General features: G+C 54.6%; 1 protein-coding gene across 1 annotated transcript; it reads right to left on the reverse strand.

The window, feature by feature from the left end:
* Positions 1 to 17,997: 17,997 nt before the first annotated feature.
* Positions 17,998 to 20,154, reverse strand: CHC_T00008515001 (partial DNA helicase). The gene is made up of 5 exons (XM_005717320.1): positions 20,109 to 20,154; positions 19,707 to 20,039; positions 19,449 to 19,640; positions 18,924 to 19,409; positions 17,998 to 18,824 (listed from the first exon to the last, which is right to left on the reverse strand). Exons 1-5 carry the CDS (start codon positions 20,152 to 20,154, stop codon positions 17,998 to 18,000), a joined length of 1,884 nt encoding a protein of 627 aa, XP_005717377.1.
* Between the last annotated feature and the right edge of the window lie 884 nt (positions 20,155 to 21,038).

Consider the following 21,038-nt stretch of genomic DNA (forward strand, 5'->3'; position numbering starts at 1 on the left):
AAGAGTTGGACCAGACGGTTGCCGTTAACCATCTTTCCAGCTCGCTGTCCGTTTCAGAAGGCGCGCAGGAGCGCATTACACGCCTGAAGGCGGATTTTTAGAAGGGCGCCGCAACCTGACGTCTAGTTGCAGGCGCCTTGCAAGTTGGGAAAGACCCCACCGTACTACTATCCCCAGACGCCGCAGCGTCACGCGTGACAGAGAACCTATAGATGTCGCCATGGCTGACGTAAGCTTCAGGAACTTACGTTACAACGGTACCCGACCAGGTTTCTGCATCGACACCGGTGCACCAACTTCTGTCATCGGATCAAAGAGCTTCGGCGTATCTATGCAAAACTCGGAAGACGCCTTGGTCGTTTGCGACGCAGCGAACGACGGTTCCGATTTGCAGATGCGGTATTTGACTCCATGGGCCGTATTGACCTTCCTCTCGCCACTCCACCGGGTATTCCTACTCTCTACGTTACGCTTGATGTGGTAAGCGCTGACGTGCCTGCCTTACTTGGCCTTGATGTCTTTGATCGGCACAAGATCACTCCAGACGTCGTTGCTAATCGCCTTGTCAAGCGCAGTATCGGAAAGTATGAATAGGGAATGGAATGCTTTATCGACGACTGGGCAGTCCCCTTGACGCGAATAGATGGTCATATCTATGCTTCCATGAGCTTTCCGATGTTGACATTCTTCTCCAACGTACAGCTGCAAAAGCTTCACCGCAATTTTTGCCATCCTTCTGCAGATAAGCTTTGGCAGCTCTTAAGGAAAGCTCGACCAAAGGATGTAACGCCCGAAACACTTCAGACGCTTCAAGACATTGTGAAGTGTTGTGACCCTTGTCAACGCATTCAAGATGGTCCAGCACGTTTTCGTGTTTCTTTCGGCGGTCGTGGCTCAAAGTTTAACGAGATTATTCTTCTGGACATTATGTTTCTCGATGGGAAGCCTGTATTGCACATTGTGGATGATGCAACCCGTTTCAGTGCTGCACGCTTCTTGCCGAACGTCTCTACGAAGACAGTGTGGGCTATGATTGTCGAATGTTGGGCGACTATCTACACGGGACTGCCGCATTCCATCCGAATAGACCAAGGTTCGCAGTTCCAAGATACCTTCATTTCAATCGGTAAGGCTTCTGGGATCGACATAAATCAGTCAGGAGTTGAAGCGCACAATGCTCTGGGTGTTGGTGAGCGTTACCATCACCCACTGCGCATGACTTTCCGTAAGCTGAAGCTTACTTACCCCAACGTCTCTGATTCAACTCTGTTGGCTTTGTCAGTGAAAGCTATGAATGATACACTTGGACCAGAAGGACTGGTCCCCTCCACACTCGTCTTTGGAGAATATCCTTCGCTCGGAGTCTTCGGCGAGACCCCACAGCCAAAGGCAACGCTTGCCGCCAGAGCTATTCTCGCCAAGGAAGCACGACAAGAGATGGAGAAGCACATGGCTAATCTCCGTATCAAGCGTGCACTGAGACACAAGGTCCCCTCAGCTGCTGACCGTGTGTTCGAGGTGGGCCAGAAGGTATTAATATGGAGAGAAAAGGTCGTTGCGAATCGAATTGGAGAATGGAAGGAACCCTATGTTGTTGCGGGAATTGATCGTGACAAAAAGCTTGTATTCGCCAGGGATGAGGCGGGCTCTGAAGCAAAACCCTTCGGGTTTGCACAGGTGAAGAGATACTTGATGACTGACGATTGTGCCAAGACCCTCTTCACTGACATCCTCCATTCCTTTAGACGATATACGTCTGAAGATGATATTCCGAGTTTGCACCTAACAGAAGTTATCAAACCGAATGATCCCCGTGCTACGTCGACTAAAATGACTACCGCAAAGAAACAAGAGGTACGAAATCTCTTGGAGCGCCGTACGTTTAAAGTCATTCCGAATGAAGACGTTCCGTACAATGGAAATGTTTTGCCGGGCCGCTTTGTCCTCGCTATCAAGTCCACACAGGATGGTTGCGTAAAGTTCAACGCGAGATACGTAATCGGTGGTCACCGGGACAAGTACAAGTTAATGATGGTACACTCAACGCAGACACTGCAACCAGCTTGTATCCGGTTGTTACTCGCATTAGCATCGCTGCACGGCTTCGATATATGGACATGAGATGTTCGCCAAGCCTATTTGCAGTTCGCTGAACCGCTAATGCTACATGTTTAAATTCGTGACCCGGTACCCGAGTTCGAACTTGACCCGCAACAGTGCCTCAAGCTGCTCAAGCCGCTGTATGGGTTGTGTGAGTCTGGTGACTTGTGGCACAAGACACTGGATGAGCTCCACTGCAAGGACCTTGGAATGCTACCAATGCCATCGGATCCTGCCCTTTACGCTATGATGGAAAAAGGTCGACTCAAAGGCTTGTCAGGCACTTACGTGGATGACATGGTGCGATGTGGTGACGCTGGATTCCGAAAGATTTCCCATCGCACGTTCGAGCGTTTCGAGATGGACGAAGACACAGAACCGCCTTGCACCTTCACCGGTTTTCGTCTGAGCCGTGACAATGACGGTTTGCTCTCCTTGGACCAAGCGACATATGTGCGGCAGAAGATGTCCGATCTTTCTGCTGATGCTACATTCTCTGACTTCGCGTCAATCCGGATGAAACTTGCATGGCTTTCGCATAGCCGCCCGGATGTGATGTTCGAAGTGTCACAGCTGACACAAGTAACGGCTGACATGTTCAAGGAGAAGCGTCAGGACTTGATAAAGCGAGCGAACAAAACAGTCACATACGTGAGGGAGAATGAAGTAAGCATCAAGTTTCCCCAACTGGACATGAATAGCTTACATGTCGTTGGTTACTCTGATGCTTCGTTTTCCATGAACGCTGACTTATCGTCACAGCTCGGCTACATTGTATTCATCGGCGATAAGTCCGGAAAGGTTATCCCTGTTGGCTTCAAGTCGTACAAGGCACATCGTGTAGTCCGCTCTTGCATGGCTGCAGATCTCATCGCCTTTGCAGATATGTTTGACTACGCCCATACCATCGCCGAGGAACTTCGCTCAATGCATACACACAGCTCTGTTCCCGTGAAACTATACACGGACAGTAAGTCTTTATTCGACGTTATTTCGCGGGGCAGTCGTACAGCCGAGAAGAGATTGATGCTTGATGTCGCTTGTGCGAGAGAAGGATTTATTCGACATGAGATTTCGGATATTGGTTTCGTCCGTACCGCACACAATCTCGCGGATGGTTTGACAAAATCAATGCGCCAAGCATTTCTGCGAGATGTACTGGACACTTGCCGTCTGCAACCAAAGGTAGAACAGTGGATCGTCCGCCCTGTTCCTGCTGGGAACTAATAAGACGGTAAGGATTGTCACGCTTGTCACCTGGAGCGTCAAAAGAAGCAAAACCACGCCAGCTCGTGTCAGCCTGCAATCTAGTCCGAAGACGTTGCGACGCACCCGCTCGCCCCAACTCTTGCACCTCGCGCGTCACACCTACATACGGAGGATTACACCGTATTGGAGACGGATGGACACCCCTGCTCCCCCCATTGCTGGGGGCCCTCAATTCCACACCTGGCATTGTTTTACAGCAACACCTGACATGGGTCAGCATGCTAGGGTGTGACGCGCGATCCTGTGCTGGGCCATTTAGGAACAAGCCCGGCCCGAGCTGGAGTCCGCTTAACGGACACATTTCACCTGTGGTACCGATATTTCTATCGGCAACTACGAAGAGGCTCTGGGACTATTTATACCAGACAGTTTGTAGGGAGGGCGTGTTTTGGTTAATTTTTCAATTTCGTGGTTCCACGTGTGCATTGCTGGATGGACTTGGCCGGCCCCTCAATTTCAGTTTCCGCCTTTGACCGAACTTTTCAAGGTCGTGAGTTCGAACCCCGACAGGGGTTACCCGCGCCTTTTTCTTTGCTTGATGTCTACAAATTTCTCTGATTTTGCACGACCGGGGGGAGTGTTGACCCGCACCTTACAGTGTGCGGGTAGTCGGGCACAAATCCTATTAGTGTAATGCTGTAAGTTTACATCTCAGCGCCGTCGCTGTTGCTCGCGCTCGTCGTTGGGAGACTACTTATCCGTCCCGCCCCGAAGCTAGACAGGTGAGGACGGAGGTAGAGGGAACAATTGAATAAACGTGCGTTTTTGCTACGGTTGTTTCGTTGCCTCGCCCCGCTTCTACCACCTATCTTTACCCTCCCGTCGCCCCTCCCGCGAGTTCGATCTTGCGGAGACGCCAAGGACGCCACTCTTCACGCCCTAGAGCGACAGTAAGGGCTGTTTGTTGCTCGCCTCTTGATGGTGGCGGATTTTTCAGAACGCAGGGGGTACTCTGTGCTGTAACAGCTGCCTTCATGGCCACCAATATAAAAATAAATGGCTTAATGCTGCAATCAGTAGGCAACAATACAGTACAACAATAAAAAATGGCTTGCGTTGTACCCTTCTCATTGGCGTAGTGTGTGACACGGCTCAAATTGGGACACCAAAATTATAATGCCGCGCCGCATAGTTTCGCCATATGATTTTGCTAAGTTATTTGGCAACGAATTAAATCTATTCGTTTGATGAAAAATAGTCATGCTCTGACAAACGGTCAGTTTTCTGCTCCTCATGCTTTAGCAGAGGTTTCCGTCGCTCTCAATAATGATTATGTGTTGCGAAACATTCTAAGAAAAGATGTATGCCTGTCAAAGAACCCCACACCTAAGAAATCTAATAGAAAATTCCTCGCAACAAGAAACGCAGCGACGGTTGGCAATTTGCAGTCCACTCGTGCTCGTTTGGAGAGGCCGAATCCTCCAAAGGCGCCCGTACCCGACGTTTATCACATTCAGGAGTATAATGTAGAGAATGATACTGCAAACAAAGAGAATAGTGACTCTCAAAAACGTCTGAAAGCGCAGTCTGCGGTGTCGCCTCTCGAAGACATAGTTGGCGACGACTTGCCAATCTCGCAATGGCCAAGAGCCCGAAAACAGCGGATGCAGGTTGAGGAAGGCGAGTTGTTAAGGACCGGCAAGCACACGGCAGCGTCGGCTTCGTTGGGTGTCTCCCATTACAGATGAAGCGTGAAAGACATGAGATTTCTCGTCGTCCCACTTTGACCCAGGCATAGTTTGTGTCATGCAGGGAATGATAACCACTGAGCAAAAGGGGAGGTGCCGTTGGCCAACGACATGAGAGAGGAATGACTGGGAGTCATATGAAAGAATTACCACAGTTTGGAGACCAATTCTCCGGTCCAAATTAAAGCGACCTGAACGCATACACAACTTTTTATTTCAGGCGCAACAAAGTGCAGCAGCCCGCACATACTTGATGTTAAAATCGAGGTCTGAAAAAATTGCCGCAAAAATTCGTTAACCACTAAGCCACAGGCGCTGGCTTCTTGGTGTCCCCTTGGGCGCGCTTACTATTTCAACACTCCCCCTCGACCAAGGGACGCCAAACACACGGCGCGGGTCACTGCACAACACACAGGCAGGTACGTTCCCAAGTGTGACACAAACAAACAAACATTGCGCCGCCCAAGTGCACCCGATGAGAATCGAACTCACGAATGGTAGCGTAAATCTGGGCCCATAACCTAATGGTAGGTTCGGAGGGGCAAGGGAAAGAAGGAGGGCAGGTTGATGTGTGTGAGTGAAGGAGTTGGTGCCGAGGTTTACTTGGAGCCGTCTTTCAGCGATACTTATACACTTTGAGTGTTACACTATCCCATTACTTTGGCACCTGGTAAACCGTACTCACCATATGCGCGACCAAGCGCAGTCCTCTTCTGGCCCGTCCACACTGTTCTATTTCCACCTTACGAATTGACTATTGACTATCAATGCACAGCAGTTTCTACACATTTCCAGTGACTTTAGTGCAAAGCTGCCCAAAGCATGTGATCGAGGGGAGGTATTGAAAATGTGCGACCACATGCTGTTATCTGGAAAGTGCAAAATCGAGCGACACGTGTACATGACTCGACGGTCCGGACCCTCACCCCATATCACCACATGACACGTGTAAATTCTCGGATTTTGGGGTTCTGGGGACGAAAGTGGACTTTTGGAGCGTCATGCAAATTTGCATAAATGCCGAAATTTTGCATTTGGCCCGAACCGTTATAGGGCTACAGAGGCAATACTGCAAATCTATTGGGTGTCGGTTCGAATGCTGCAATTCTATTGGTCGGTTATTGTCCACTTATATGCAGTCATGCTGGTGATATATCTTGATTGATCCGTATACGTTTTAATTACATCATTTCGGGGGTTTCAAGTTGTTCACCATGGTTGTAATGGGTAATTACGTGTGGCCTTGGCGCTGGACACTTGTGTGTGGTGTACACATGTACACATCGCCAGGTTGCTGCGTGTACGTACACTTGTACACGTCGCCTACATACGGTCCGGCGCGTGTCCGAGCACAGTACATGTGAATTAAAAGTACAACAAGTATTTCTCGCAAGAGACATGTACTTACGTGAGTATTCAGTGTACGCGTCACGCTGTATGCGACCCTTGCATCAGCATGCGCCGTTGTACTACACTCTCGTCAGCATGCGACGTTGTACTGTGCTCTCGTTATGGTGCGCCGTTGGATGCAAGTTGATGACAGTACTCGTGTGATTCACATCGGATATCACGTGAGATGTGTAGAAAGTCTGGATGCACATTGTTGCTATCCGTGATAGTTGTCTGGCAGTTTGTACCGAAATTAGTAAGGTACGAAACAAGGGCATGTATGGGGACTGAGGTATGACAGGACTTTGCGTTGTTGGAAATAGAGAGATACCAAGTTGTTCATTGTGCAAGAATATATTCTGTCATGTCTGGATGCAGATTAGTAAGGTGTGAAACGATTGCATGCATAGGGCCATGGTTTACAGTCACTGGAAATGTGTAGAAACTGCTGTGCACTGATAGTCAATAGTCAATTCGTAAGGTGGAAATAGAACAGTGTGGACGGGCCAGAAGAGGACTGCGCTTGGTCGCGCATATGGTGAGTACGGTTTACCAGGTGCCAAAGTAATGGGATAGTGTAACACTCAAAGTGTATAAGTATCGCTGAAAGACGGCTCCAAGTAAACCTCGGCACCAACTCCTTCACTCACACACATCAACCTGCCCTCCTTCTTTCCCTTGCCCCTCCGAACCTACCATTAATACTGGCAAAAGAACCTTTGGGAGTCGTTTCCTGATCCAGCTGACCACAGCACCGCAAGCATACGCAGACGAGTCAGGTATATTTCCTTACTTTCCCCGGGTGCTGCATTCTTCCTCACTGCCCACCCAGCTGCTACGTCTCGCGTTCACAATGCCACGTGGGCCACGATGCTCCGACGCCACCTAGATGCTCACGTCACACAAGATTCCGTCTCTCCGCTGCGTTGCTCCCATTGCTCTAAACTGATGGACACCAGAGGCGACCATGCTACTATATGTCGCCACGGTTTCGGCACGGTACACCGACATAACACCTTCCGGAATGTCTTTGCCCGACAAGTCTTCCGTCCAGCTGGTCCGGCCTACTCCCTCGAGGTCCCGTTTCTCATACCCAATACTGCTGCACGCCCTGCCGACATACTCGTACAGCCCTCTCCGCCTCCTCCCGGTCTGCTTCCAGACAAGCCAACAGCTTATGATATCACTATTGGCAGCCCGTTTCGTAAAGGCGTGTTATACCAAGCCGCGCGCCACAGTGCTGGAGCCGCCGAAGCAGGCGCGTATCGCAAGCGCAAGGCCCTCGACCGCACCATCCGCAACGCTCTGCTTATCGAGGACCACGGTCCTGCCCCGTCCCTGGACTGGCACTTTCAACCACTGTCGTTCGACACTCTGGGTGCGCCCTCACAATCCACGCTTCAAGTCATAGACGCTCATGCAAAACTGATCGCTCTCCGCAGCTCCTGCACGATAGCAACTGCAAAGTCACGCATTCACCAACGCCTGAGCTTTGCCATATGGTCCAGTGTCGCTGCAGCTATCCTTTCTCGCCTACCGACACACGTTGCGGACATCACGTACCCGATAGAAGTATAATTCACCTTCATATCTGGTAGTGTATCTGTAAGCGCTCCCTTTCTGCATTGATAAATTTACCCCTCCAAATTAAAGATGTTTTTCCTCAAATACGCACTGCATTCACATATTTTATCATAACTTCTTATGTGTTCCACATCAAGCCAATGAGAAGGGTACTGTAGTTCACTGCCGACAAATCAACCAATTTACAGTACTTTGGGTCTGGATTAAGGTAAAAATAAACTCCAATCTCATCATCGCTTTCGGCCATCACCAATCACATCGACAACTGCCCTTTGACGCAAGTCGCCAACAATAGAGACTTTACTGTCCTTGTGTTGCCACTTCGTGAGGCCGTTTGTCAACGGAGGACCGAGCCTGCGCGATGGAGGACACACGGGTGACAATTAGTCACAGAGACAAGTGGGCTCCGTGCGCGCTTCGCGCGACGAGCCAAGTCCGCTTCGAGGAACAATACACACCGCGATCCGCATGACGGCCTCCAGCAGTTTCTCGGCGCCCTCGACCCCGTCCTCGTACGCCACGTGCTCTTCCACGTGATGGCCCACGCCGCTCTTAGATCTAACGAACACCATGCTCACCTCCCTCACTTGCGCCATCACCTGCGCGTCATGCCCCGCCCCGCTCGTCACCGCCTCGCGGCCGACTGCTACGCGCACGGCCTGCCAAACCCACCCGTCCATGCGCACGGCGTTGACCTCGTGCATCGTCTCCCACTACACGCTCATGTGGGCCCACCCGGTGATCAAGTTGTCGCTCCCGCCCGCGCCCTCCACCCGGCCGACCGTCGCCAACACACCGCCGCCTCCACCACCACCACCATCGCAGCCGTCGCCAGCGCGTCGCGCCGCGCGCCCGTCAGCACCGTTCCCGCGTAACCCTGCCGCCCGAGCAGCATCACCCACGCCGGCGTCTGCCTCGAGATGGCTTCCAGGGCCCGGGCACCCCGCCGGCGCCCCCCCAGCACCGGCCCCTGCTCAAAGTGCACCTCGAAAACCCCCACCAGTTCCCCTTCCAGCGCGCCCCGCACGCGCCCCGCCACCTCCCCCCGCCACCCCGAACACCGCCGCGTGCCGCGCCACCACCGCTGCGATCTCACTGTCCGTCAGCACTCGTCCGCAATCACCCCCGCTGCCACTTGTTCGAGAAGTTCGTCGTGCCGAACGCGATGTTGCCCCCCTCATCGTCAAACGCGAACACCGCCACGTCGAACGGCAGCGCGCACACCCCGCCACGCTGCTGCGCGAGCATCTCCGCCACGCCGATCACCGCGAGCGAGCCGTACGTGTTACGATTCTACGCTTCCTTCAAGTCTTTGTAGGTACTGTAGGCAACCTCAACCCAGACAGTACAGTATCGTTAGCATAGAATGTGGTACTACCGAATGGAGGTACTACCGAATGGAGGTACTACAGAATAGAGGTACTACCGAATAGAGGTACTACAGGGTCACAGTCCGCTGTCTGGTTGCATGGCAAGCAGACAGTGGACCACCTATCTGGCTGGAATACTTAGTGTACTCTTCGCTGTTTTTGTCATCACTGCCAGTAGCATTTAAGCTCCAGCAGCACGGCCGCACTTGGTAGAAGTCGGTAAGTGCTCTGGTGAAACTACGAGAAAACGTCAACAAAAGGTGAAGATATACTGGGTGATCTCCAAGAGGTTATGGGCCCTGTTGTCACCCCGGAGAAGCAGACTAGAGCACTGTTGTCAGCAGCTAGCCGCAAACAGTTATGGCACGAACGCTTGGGGCACGTTAGTGACTCTGTCATAACCAAGACGTCTCCTCTTGTCATCGGAATGGATCTCAAGAAAAATTCAAAGCTGCAATTCTGCGATTCATGTGCAAAAGGAGAATCCAAACGTAGTCCACGCACTGCAACATCAAAAGAGGCTTCCATGTCTACAAAACCGCTCGACTTGGTTCACAGTGACATAGTCAGACCACTACAGCAACCATCTCTGGGAAACGGACGTCATTTTATTCCACTATATGACGATGCAAGTGGTCTCTCTCTCGTAAGATTTCTGAGGAAGAATAGTGAAGCTGGAGCGGCACTGAAGGAAATGATCGTGGAGCTCGAGACGGCATTTGGCGGCAAGGTCAAACGACTTTGCACGGACAACGGCAAAGAGTTCCTATCCAAGAACATGGAAAGGTGGCTAAAGCAAAAGGGAATTGCACAAGAGCCGACACCGGTGTACTCACCCGAGTCTAATGGAAAAGCGGAGCGTCTGAACCGCACATTGATGGACATGGCACGCACCATGCTAATGAATATTACTCACCTCAAGGGATAAAAAAGGCTCTGGGCTGAAGCCGTCAACATGTTCAACTTTCTCCGCAATAGGATGTACACAACAGCTTGCAATGAACGTAACAAAACACCGTACGAGTGCATTATGAATCGGATGCCTGATCTAAGTCCCGTGCGCAAGTTCGGAAGCAAGGCGTTTGCGCATATTCCGAAACAAAAAAGAAAGGGAAAGTTTGAAGGCAGGGCACACGTTGGATACTGCATAGGATTGGAAAAAGGTAACAGCTACAAGGTTTACATCCCGTAGAGGCGCCAGATTATTGTTTTAAAGGACGTATCATTCGATGAGAATGTAGAAAGCAACAAGACATCCACGGGGGACGCAGAAGCTAACACTGATGCCGCAATGGAACTTGTTCTTGAAAACATAGACATCGAAGAGGGTTCAGGAAAGACCAATGAAGGATCACATGGGGGTTTGAATGGAGAGACGGCTGCGGTTGACAATGGCACTCCTGTGGACAGTAGCGTCGACCTAGATGCTATCACACACTACCCTGGCGTAAGGCGCTCCGCAAGGAGATCTGTACCTCCGCAGCGGTACGCAGCCCTGCTAACACTACAGGCACATATCGGAAATACGGAAGCTGCAACACCCCTCACTTATGCAGATGCTGTTCAAAGTTCGGACCAAGAAAGATGGAACGACGCTTTGGCAGAAGAGATTCAAGAAATCGAGAAGAAAAATACATGGAAACTCGTGGAACTGCCGCCTGGACGAAAAGCAGTCAAGAACAAGTGGGTCTATGCCAAGAAAACGGACGCGGATCAGAACATTACAAGGTACCGTGCAAGGCTGGTTGCCAAAGGATTCACACAGCGAGATGGCATAGATTATGATGAGGTTTTTGCTCCTGTAGCCAGGTACTCTACAGTACGATTTATCATGGCGATGGCTATGCAACAAAATCTCGATCTTGTCCAACTAGACGTCAAAGCAGCATTTCTAAACGGCAAGCTGGAGAAGAGATATACATGGAGCAACCTCAAGGCTTTGAAATCCCTAGAAAACAGCACCTTGTGTATCGACTATACAAAGCACTCTACGGGTTGAAGAAAGCATCTCGAGCTTCGCACTTGACTATTGACAGCTGTCTAAAATCTATCGGATGTAAGCGCTCAAACAGCGATGCAAGTCTTTACATCCTTTCTCTGGACTCTAAGAAAGTTTTCATCATAATCTATGTTGATGACATTCTTTTGGCAGGCAGTGGGGTTGAGAACTTACAACGGGTTGCTACAATGATAGCCAAAGAGTTTGAGATCCGAGTCGACTTGCAAGTAACAAAGTTCCTTGGCATAATAATTCAACATGAAAAGGCCGCAGGACAAACGAGGCTGCACAGTGCACCTATGATTGCTCAGATTCTATCTACATTCTCCATGTTGGACTATCGCACTGCTTCAAATCCACTTCCACAACGCATTAACCTAAAGAACACTATAATACCAGAAGGTGATGGAAAAGCAACCATGGCGAAAGTACCTTACCGCCAGCTAGTCGGCTCGCTATTACATTTGGCAAATACGACAAGACCAGACATTGCATTTGCCGCTGGTCTTCTATCCAGGCGTTTGGAAAGTCCAGAGCTTTGTCATTGGAATGCTGCCAAACACGTCTTACGGTACCTGAAGGGTACTGCAACTCTAAGCATTCAGTACAACAGAGACACCAGCAGCTCAAATACTATTGAATTTCATGGTTTTTCGGACTCCGACTTTGCTGGAGATCAAAACACTCGTAAGTTCACAAGTGGTTTCGTGTTCATCTTGGCAGGGGGAGCCATCAGTTGGCGCAGCAAGAAACAGACAGTCACCGCACAGTCTACGGTGGAAGCAGAATACATCGCTTTCTCTTATGCCATTCGAGAGCTCCTTTGGTTTCGGAAAATGATAGAGGATGTTTATGGGAAACGTCTACAGAAGACCATTCTATACGGAGATAATCAAGGGGCTTTGAGTCTGGCAAGTAACGAAATGCAGAACGAGAAAACCAAGCACATCGATGTGAGGTACCATTTTATTAAGGACTACATCGCGGACCATACCGTCATACTACAATATGTTTCTACTGAAAAGATGACTGCCGACGTGATGACTAAGGCACTTGAATCGGTGAAACACCGTAGATGCGTGGTAGAATTGGGCATGAAGGCTGCCGAGGAAAGAGACTAGCGGAAGAAGGGGAGTGTTACGAGTCTACGCTTCCTTCAAGTCTTTGTAGGTACTGTAGGCAACCTCAACCCGGACAGTACAGTATCGTTAGCATAGAATGTGGTACTACCGAATGGAGGTACTACCGAATGGAGGTACTACAGAATAGAGGTACTACCGAATAGAGGTACTACAGGGTCACAGTCCGCTGTCTGGTTGCATGGCAAGCAGACAGTGGACCACCTCTCTGGCTGGAATACTTAGTGTACTCTCCGCTGTTTTTGTCATCACTGCCAGTAGCATTTAAGCTCCAGCAGCACGGCCGCACTTGGTAGAAGTCGGTAAGTGCTCTGGTGAAACTACGAGAAAACGTCAACAAAAGGTGAAGATATACTGAGTGACCTCCAAGAGTACGCCCCGTCCCACACGCCCGCGCCGCGCACCGTGTCAAAGTGCGATCCCAACTCTAGCGCTGCAGCGCTAGTGTTAGCGAGACCACGCATTGCAGACGCCCGACCACTTTTCCTGCCCCCTCGACGCGCGCGGCGAGCCCGGACGCCGGCATGTAAGATAAGTATTTGTCGCTCGCCAGCCCGTCGAACGCAGAAAAGAAGGGGCAGTTAACGCCCTGCGAGGCGGGAAAGTCCGCCTCCGAGACCGCTCCGAGCTCGAATTGCTAGCGCCCAACACTGCCATCCGGAGCAGTTTCTCGGCCCCTACCTGCCCGCGCGCTTTCTCCTGCGCCGCTGGCTGCGACACTTGCCCGCCTCACAGCGACCACTTTCGGCGCTTCTCACCCCTGCGCCAAGTGCCGCCGCTCGCCGCCACCCCTTTCCCCCGAGCGCGGTCCGGACCATGCGGCCGGCGCTCAGCTCCCACCTCCTGCGCCCCGTCCGCGGCCTTTGCCGTCCCCCAAAGTGCGCGCCGCTCTTCACGGCGCTGCGACGCGGGCCTCCTCGCCCCCCGCCAGTGACATACTCTTTCGACACCTGGCCCCCTCGCAGCGACCGCCTTCCCAATACCGAGTCGGTGTTTCTCGCCCCTGCCCCGCGCGCCGCCGCTCACCGTCACCCCGTTCCCGCCCGGGCGCGGCCCAGCCCCTGCCGCCCGCGCTCCGCCCCCAACTCCCGCGCCTCGCCAGCGGCCTCTGCCGTCACCCACCGTCCGCGACCCCCGTGGCAGCGTAGCCGCGCGTGGCCGCGCGGGCCCCCTCGTCCCCCGCCAGTGACATACCCTTTCCCCTCGCCGCTGCCGCCTCTGAGGTCATGCGGAATTTATAAATGACCCGCGTAATTTCTGCCCATCCCGTAGCCGCCAGGTGTCCCTGGTGGCGGCCTGCCCTGCGACCAGCCCGCCCCTGACGTGGCCGTCACGTGTACGCCGTGTCGCCCCTGTGCGCCCAAAATTTGTTTTCCCGCGAAACGACACATCGGAAATTTTATGCAAATATTAGGCACACCAATCAGAACGGCGGCTTCCACAGAGCGCACCAATGGCAACGCGGGAGCGCACAGACAGACACACAGACAGACAGACACGGAAATTAGTAGTTGCGGGGACAAGTGGGCTCCGTGCACGCTTCGCGCGCCGAGCCAAATCCCTTCTTTCTCCGCTCCTCGCCCCGCACCTACCGCTCCGCCGTCCCTTCGTCTCTGGTCCACCATCGTTGCCGGCGTTCCCCGCCCCTCTGCTCCCCCGTCCTCTTCGCTACTGCTCTCGTCCTCTCTCCGGTCTTCGTCGCCCCTTTCCCCCTCGTCCTGCCACGCCTACCGCCCCTCCGTGCTCACTCTGGCTGCAGGTCGCGCTGCTCTCGCCACACTCGCCTCAGTCCTGCTCCCCACCCTTGCCCAGGCCGTTACCCTGGTCGCTACGGTTGGCACTCCCGTCCGCCTCAACCTCCGTACCGGCGAACCCGTGGCCCCCCGCCCACACTGCCCCCTCCCTCTCCCCGCTTCTGCTCTCGACTGTTTCGCCGCCGCCCGCGTTGCCTGGCGCCTACGCCGCGAGGTGCTTCGCTTCCTCAACCCCCGCACTCCCACTTCCGTGCCCCTACCCTTTCGTTATTCTATGGCTCTCACGCTCTAGATACACGCCCGCGCAATCACACCTCACCCGCCGCCCCGTCCTACTCCACCTGGCCCCTCTACTCGTGCGGCTCGCCCCGCTCCCTCCCTCCCTGCCGCAGCCTTGCCCTCTCCGTCGCCGGCCTCCGCCCCTGCTGCTGCTCTTGCCGCCCCCAAGTATCCGTCGCCTGGCGTGCCCAGGCTTGCACCTCCACCTCGCCTTCCGCTCCACCCATTTCGCCGCCTGTGCACCTCCCGCTCGGCTTCCTGCTCCGACCTTTGCAGTTACTGCTCCCGACGTCCCCACTCTTGCTGCTGCTGCCGCTGCCCCTGCTTCGTCGCGTGCGCTCTCAGCGACTCTCCCGCCCTCCGTTCTCCTGGTTCCCCTCCCCTCCTGCCTCCTTTGACGGCCCTACGATCCCTCCTCCCCTTATGATGCGCTTCCCCCATCCCCCGCCTGCCCGCCTCTTTTTGATCAAGCCGATCACAGCCACCTTCCCCTCTGCACGCCGTTTCTGTAGGCCCTCCTTCTCGTCCGTCGCGGTGCCGCTCCCGCCCCCACAGTCATCGCAGTTAGTCAATCTTCCCTCTCGTACGCTGCGAACCCAGCGGAAGGAGCGCAGCGCGACCGCCTGGGCGTCAATTCCCGGCCCCGCCTCACCCGCGCGCGTCTTCTTGCGCTGCCGGCTGTGACACCTGCCCGCCTCGCAGCGACGGTCTTCGGCGTTCCTCGCCCCTGCCCCTCGCGCCGGCGCTCGCCGCCACCCCCTTCCCCCCCGGGCGCGGTCCGGCCCCTTCCGCCCGCGCTCCGCACCCACCTCTCGGGCCTCGTCAGCGGCCTCTGCCTTCACCTACCGTGCGCGACCCTCGCGACAGCGTGGCCATGCGGGCCCCCTCGCCCCCCGCCAGTGACACACCCTTTCCCCTCGCCGCTGCCGCCTCTGAGGTCATGCGGAATTTTTAAATGACCCACGTAATTTCTGCCCATCCCGTAGCCGCCACGTGTCCTTGGTGGCCGCTTGGCCAGCGGCCAGGCCGCCCCGCAGCCCCCCGCCACTTGCCACCGCCACGTGTCCCGGTGGCCGTGACGTGTACGCGTGTCGCCCCCGTGCGCCCAAAATTTGTTTACAGTACACTTGTCACTGTAGTAAAAAATGAAATTAAATCACGGCCCCGCCGCTTTCTACACGTGTCCTCGTGGCCGCCACTTGTTGCTGCAGCGCCCCCGTGCGCCAATGAGAACCCGTGCGGGAGCGCACGAACACACATACACAAACACACAGACAGACAGACACGGATTTTAGTATACGCGGGGACAAGTCGGCTCCGTGCCCGCTTCGCGCGCCGAGCCAAATCCCTTCTTTCTCTGCTCCTCGCCCCGCACCTCCCGCTCCGCCATCCCTTCGTCTCTGGTCCACTATCGTTGCCGGCGTTCCCCGCCCCGCTGCTCCCCCATCCTCTTCGCTACTGCTCTCGTCCTCTCTCCGGTCTTCGTCGCCCCTTTCCCTCTCGTCCTGCCACGCCTACCGCCCCTCCGTGCTCACTCTGGCTGCAGGTCGCGCTGCTCTCTCCACACTCGCTTCAGTCCTGCTCGCCACCCTTGCCCAGGCCGTTACCCTGGTCGCTACGGGTGGCACTCCCGTTCGCCTCAACCTCCGTACCGGCGAACCCGTGGCCCCCCGCCCACACTGCCCCCTCCCTCTCCCCGTTTCTGCTCTCGACTGTTTCGCCGCCGCCCGCATTGCTTGCCGCCTACGCCGCGAGGCGCTTCGCTTCCTCAATCCCCGCACTCCCATTTCCGTGCCCCTACCCTTTCGTTATTCTATGGCTCTCACGCTCTAGACACACACCCGCGCAATCACACTTCACCCGCCGCCCCGCCCTACTCCACCTGGCCCCTCTACTCGTGCGGCTCGCCCCGCTCCCTCCCGCCCTGCAGCGGCCTTGCCCTCTCCGTCGCCGGCCTCCGCCCCTGCTGCTGCTCTTGCCGCCCCCAAGTAACCGTCGCCTCGCCGCCTGTGCACCTCCCGCTCGGCTACCTGATCCGACCTTTGCAGTTACTGCTCCCGACGTCCCCACCCTTGCTGCTGCTGCCGCTGCCCCTGCTTCGTCGCGTGCGCTCTCAGCGACTCTCCCGCCCTCCGCTCTCCTGGTTCCCCTCCCCTCCTGCCTCCTTTGACCGCCCTACGATCCCTCCTCCCCTTATGATGCGCTTCCCCCATCCCCCGCCTGCCTGCCTCTTCTTGATCAAGCCGATCACAGCCACCTTCCCTTCTGCTCGTCGTTCCCGTAGGCCCTCCTTCTCGTCCGTCGCGGTGCCGCTCCCGCACCCAAAGTCATCGCAGTTAGTCAATCTTCCCTCTCGTACGCTGCGAACCCAGCGGAAGGAGCGCAGCGCGACCGCCTGGGCGTCAATTCCCGGCCCCCCCCACCCGCGCTCGTCTTCTTGCGCTGCCGGCTGTGACACCTGCCCGCCTCGCAGCGACGGTCTTCGGCGTTCCTCGCCCCTGCCCCTCGCGCCGGCGCTCGCCGCCACCCCCTTCCCCCCCGGGCGCGGTCCGGCCCCTTCCGCCCGCGCTCCGCACCCACCTCTCGGGCCTCGTCAGCGGCCTCTGCCTTCACCTACCGTGTGCGACCCTCGCGACAGCGTGGCCATGCGGGCCCCCTCGCCCCCCGCCAGTGACACACCCTTTCCCCTCGCCGCTGCCGCCTCTGAGGTCATGCGGAATTTTTAAATGACCCACGTAATTTCTGCTCATCCCGTAGCCGCCACGTGTCCTTGGTGGCTGCGTGGCCTGCGGCCAGGCCGCCCCGCAGCCCCCCGCCACTTGCCACTGCCACGTGTCCCCGTGGCAGCCTGGCCTGCATCCAGGCCGCCGCTCACGTGGCCGTGACGTGTACGCCGTGTCGCCCCCGTGCGCCCAAAATTTGTTTTCCCGCGAAAAGGCACATCGGAAAAATTGAAAATATTAGGCGCACCAATCAGCACAGTGGCTTCTACACAGCGCACCAATGGCAACGCGGGAACGCACAGACGCACAGACAGACACACTGTAGTGCCGCATTGGTGCCCGTGGTAGCCACTTGTCCCAGTGGCGGGCTGGCCTGCGGCCAGGCCGCCCCCAGTCCGCACAGTACACTTGTCACTGTAGTAAAAAATGAAATTAAATCACGGCCCCGCCGCTTTCTACACGTGTCCGCGTGGCCGCCACTTGTCGCCGCAGCGCCCCCGTGCGCCAATGAGAACCCGTGCGGGAGCGCACGAACACACATACACAAACACACAGACAGACAGACACGGATTTTAGTATACGCGGGGACAAGTGGGCTCCGTGCACGCTTCGCGCGCCGAGCCAAGGAAGCGTGGAGGAACACTATTTGGGAAGGGTGGCAATGAAAATATGTAAAGACAATGGCGTTTACTTTTTTTGGTAACTACTGAAGGACCTCGGGGTACACTACGTTTCGCGTGGTTTCATTGGACTCTCGAGTGAGGACAGTGACGTTGCCTTGGTGACTAGTCCTTGATAGTGCGACATAGAGTTGACCGTGCGAGAAGCAGTGATCTCGTAGGTCGAGACCAATGCGGCCACCGAAGGATTGGACTTGCGCTTTGTTCGTTGTAAGGGCGAAGCACGTGCGAATGGGAAACTGCGTTCGGGTGAAGCCAGGGATGGGAAAGTTGTCGTCTCCTGGTCTGCAGGGCATTCGAGGAAGACACAGTCTGTTGCCTTGGTGTGACCCGGTGGTAACGTGTAGAAAGAGAGGGTTGTTGGTCATGTTCTCGATGACATATCGCGCGCCGTTGACGTGACCGGTAGCGGGATCGAGATTGCGGAGAAGCATGACGATGAAGCCTTTCTTGAGCTTGAGCTTGTGGTCTGGTAGAGCAGACCCGGCCGTCAAGGTGTTCAGAATTTCTGTGGGATAGATCAGCGCGTTGGCGTCTTCGCTCTCCACCTTGTCTGCGCTTAAGTACGTTCGATACGGTCCCGAAATCATGTTGCGGATGACTTCGTTGACTTGTTCGAGCGGCGTGTTCTTTGTGGTGAGTATAACGCGCTTGGTGAGCCAGGCAGGGTCGGTATAGTTGTCTCGAATCCCTTGGAAGACCTTGAAGCATAAATTGCGGATGGTGTGCTCGAACGCGACGGACTGCAGTAGTGATATCCATTCCGGGCGCTCTTCGCCTTGAAGTCTGCCTTCCCCGACGCTGAGGAGGAACTCTGGAAAGTTGAGGGCCTCCACATCTGCTGCAGGGTCTGCTCGGAGAGCAGCAAGGCGCATGTTCTCGGTAAGGCCCAGGAATCGGCACTCTCGATACAACGGGGAAGCCTTGACGCACTCACTCACGATTTGACCTCTGGACCCGCCCGGAACGACGGGGAGGATTTGTCTAAAGTCTCCAGCGAGCACGAGGAACTTTCCTCCGAAGGGCCAGTCGGTTTGCATCAAGTCTCGAAGGGAGCGATTGACAGTCTCAATGCAATGTCGATGGCACATGACGATCTCGTCCCATATGATGAGATCGACTTGTTGCAGTGTACGGCCTGTGTCGGAGTTTGCGGAGAAGCTGCACGTGCTTTCGGCAGATACAGGAATGGGAACCTTGAACACGGAATGAGCGGTGCGTCCACCGTCGAGCAACACAGCAGCAACAGCAGACGTAGCGAAAGCGATGACCTGCTTACGGCGCGTACGAAGGAAGTCTTGAATGGCGCTGAGCACGAATGTTTTGCCTGTTCCGCCAGGAGCATCGAGAAAGAAGAGACGACCACTTTGTGTGGGCATAGAAGGTCCCGCGACGGCGCTTGAGGATCCTTGAAGCAATGCAGAAACGGATACGCCTGGAAGCATGGAGCCCACTATTTTGTCAAAAGCATGACGTTGATTTGTGTTCAACAGCGGCAACGATGTCTGTAGTCGCCCTTCCCACTGCTGCGCTCGTGCTTCGGGCGTCTGGATCTCGTATTGCTGTTCCAAAGCGGGCAGGCTGTCATCGGGAAGTGGGAGTCCGAAGTTTGCGAGCGTCCAGTCGGATCGCACGGTCTGCAGAGCCTCCTGTACCTCTCCAAGCACTTAAGATGCGGCGTGGTGATCATCGCGAAGCTGCTGTCTTCGAATGGGTTGTCCGCGTGCGCGACTGCGAATATCAGTGAGAAACATGTCCAGGTGGTCGTTCCACAGCGAGAGAGGATCCGAAGGTTGGCAATGTGCCAGAATCGTAGCGAACAGATGAGAAAGAGGAACGAAGCTTGACCGGAATGAATCTCGGATTGCGTGCCTCCACTCAGCATCGTCGGCCAGCAAACCGAGTCGTAAGCAAGCTCGTCGAAAGCTGGTGCACTGGTCGCCGTCGATATTTCGCAAGGTTTCGAAGGATGTTGCCCCTGGCACTTGTGTGAGGAGGAAGCGAAGAAAGTAGCGCTCACCCTCCCTCGGACTGACAGTGTAGATTCGGCCGACTACGTTGGCACCTGTACCACTGAAATCAAAGGCTTTCTCATCGCTGCTGGCGTTGCGTCTTCTCAGAGTTGCTCTTGGACTCCATGAATTGCTGCGTGTCTTCCACGTAAAGTACCTTGGAAACATGTGGTACCGAATATGCCTCGCACTTGGGTACTTTTCGTTGGCTTTAAACCACTCGGTCAGCTTCGTACCTGATGCTGGTCGTAGAGCCGCCTCCTGCTCTCATCCTTCCTCAAAGTAAACCGTATGGTGGTCAGGCAGATGCACTGCAAGTCTGACCACTGGAGGATTGCGATCCACAACCTCAAATGAGAATAATCGCCATGCGGCCTCCGATGCCGAAACGTATCTGGCATCTTGGAAGTTGGAGATCTCGTCACAGGAAGGTCAGATTTATGATAAATTTAAGAAAAGCAATGATGTTGCTATTTTTGGGGGCAAAAAATGCTGGAGTTTTGCCAGCAATGCACGGTGGCGTGGGTAATTGGTTCGCGGGCAGCCATATTTTGCCAGCTTTTTTGGCAGTTCCCATTCAGCACGGTGATGAGGGGCGTTTATGGTTCCGGCCAGTGACTGGACCAGAATTTTTGCTGGACAACCATAGTTGTAACGGAAATATTTTTTATACGTCGATGTAGCAAAGTGATGTGCTATTCTGCTGCCTACCAAACCAGCGCTTGCCCGTGATGTTTTTAACCTTCACGTGCTCGTACCAGAATAAGCTCATGCCGCATGGTTCAGTACTCAAAGGATGAAGTTATTTAGTTGTGTTATACAGGCTTTGTTGTGTTTGTGTTAGTAGTGTGCTTTGTCCCCAAATATATGTATTTGAGCCTCCTCTATATCCCTGTGCTCCTTTTTTGTGACGGCTATTTTTTGCCCCAGACGGGTTATTTTCCTCCTGCTTCAGTCTTGTTGAGCGTTACGTCCCGAGAGTAGATTCGTTGAACGCAGAATTGTGTTGTCGTTAAGAAAATATACGTTTTGTCTCCAGGAGACCCGTACTT

This window comes from Chondrus crispus, genomic scaffold (genome assembly GCF_000350225.1).
Source record: "Chondrus crispus Stackhouse genomic scaffold, scaffold_313, whole genome shotgun sequence".
Taxonomy (NCBI): Eukaryota; Rhodophyta; class Florideophyceae; order Gigartinales; family Gigartinaceae; genus Chondrus; species Chondrus crispus.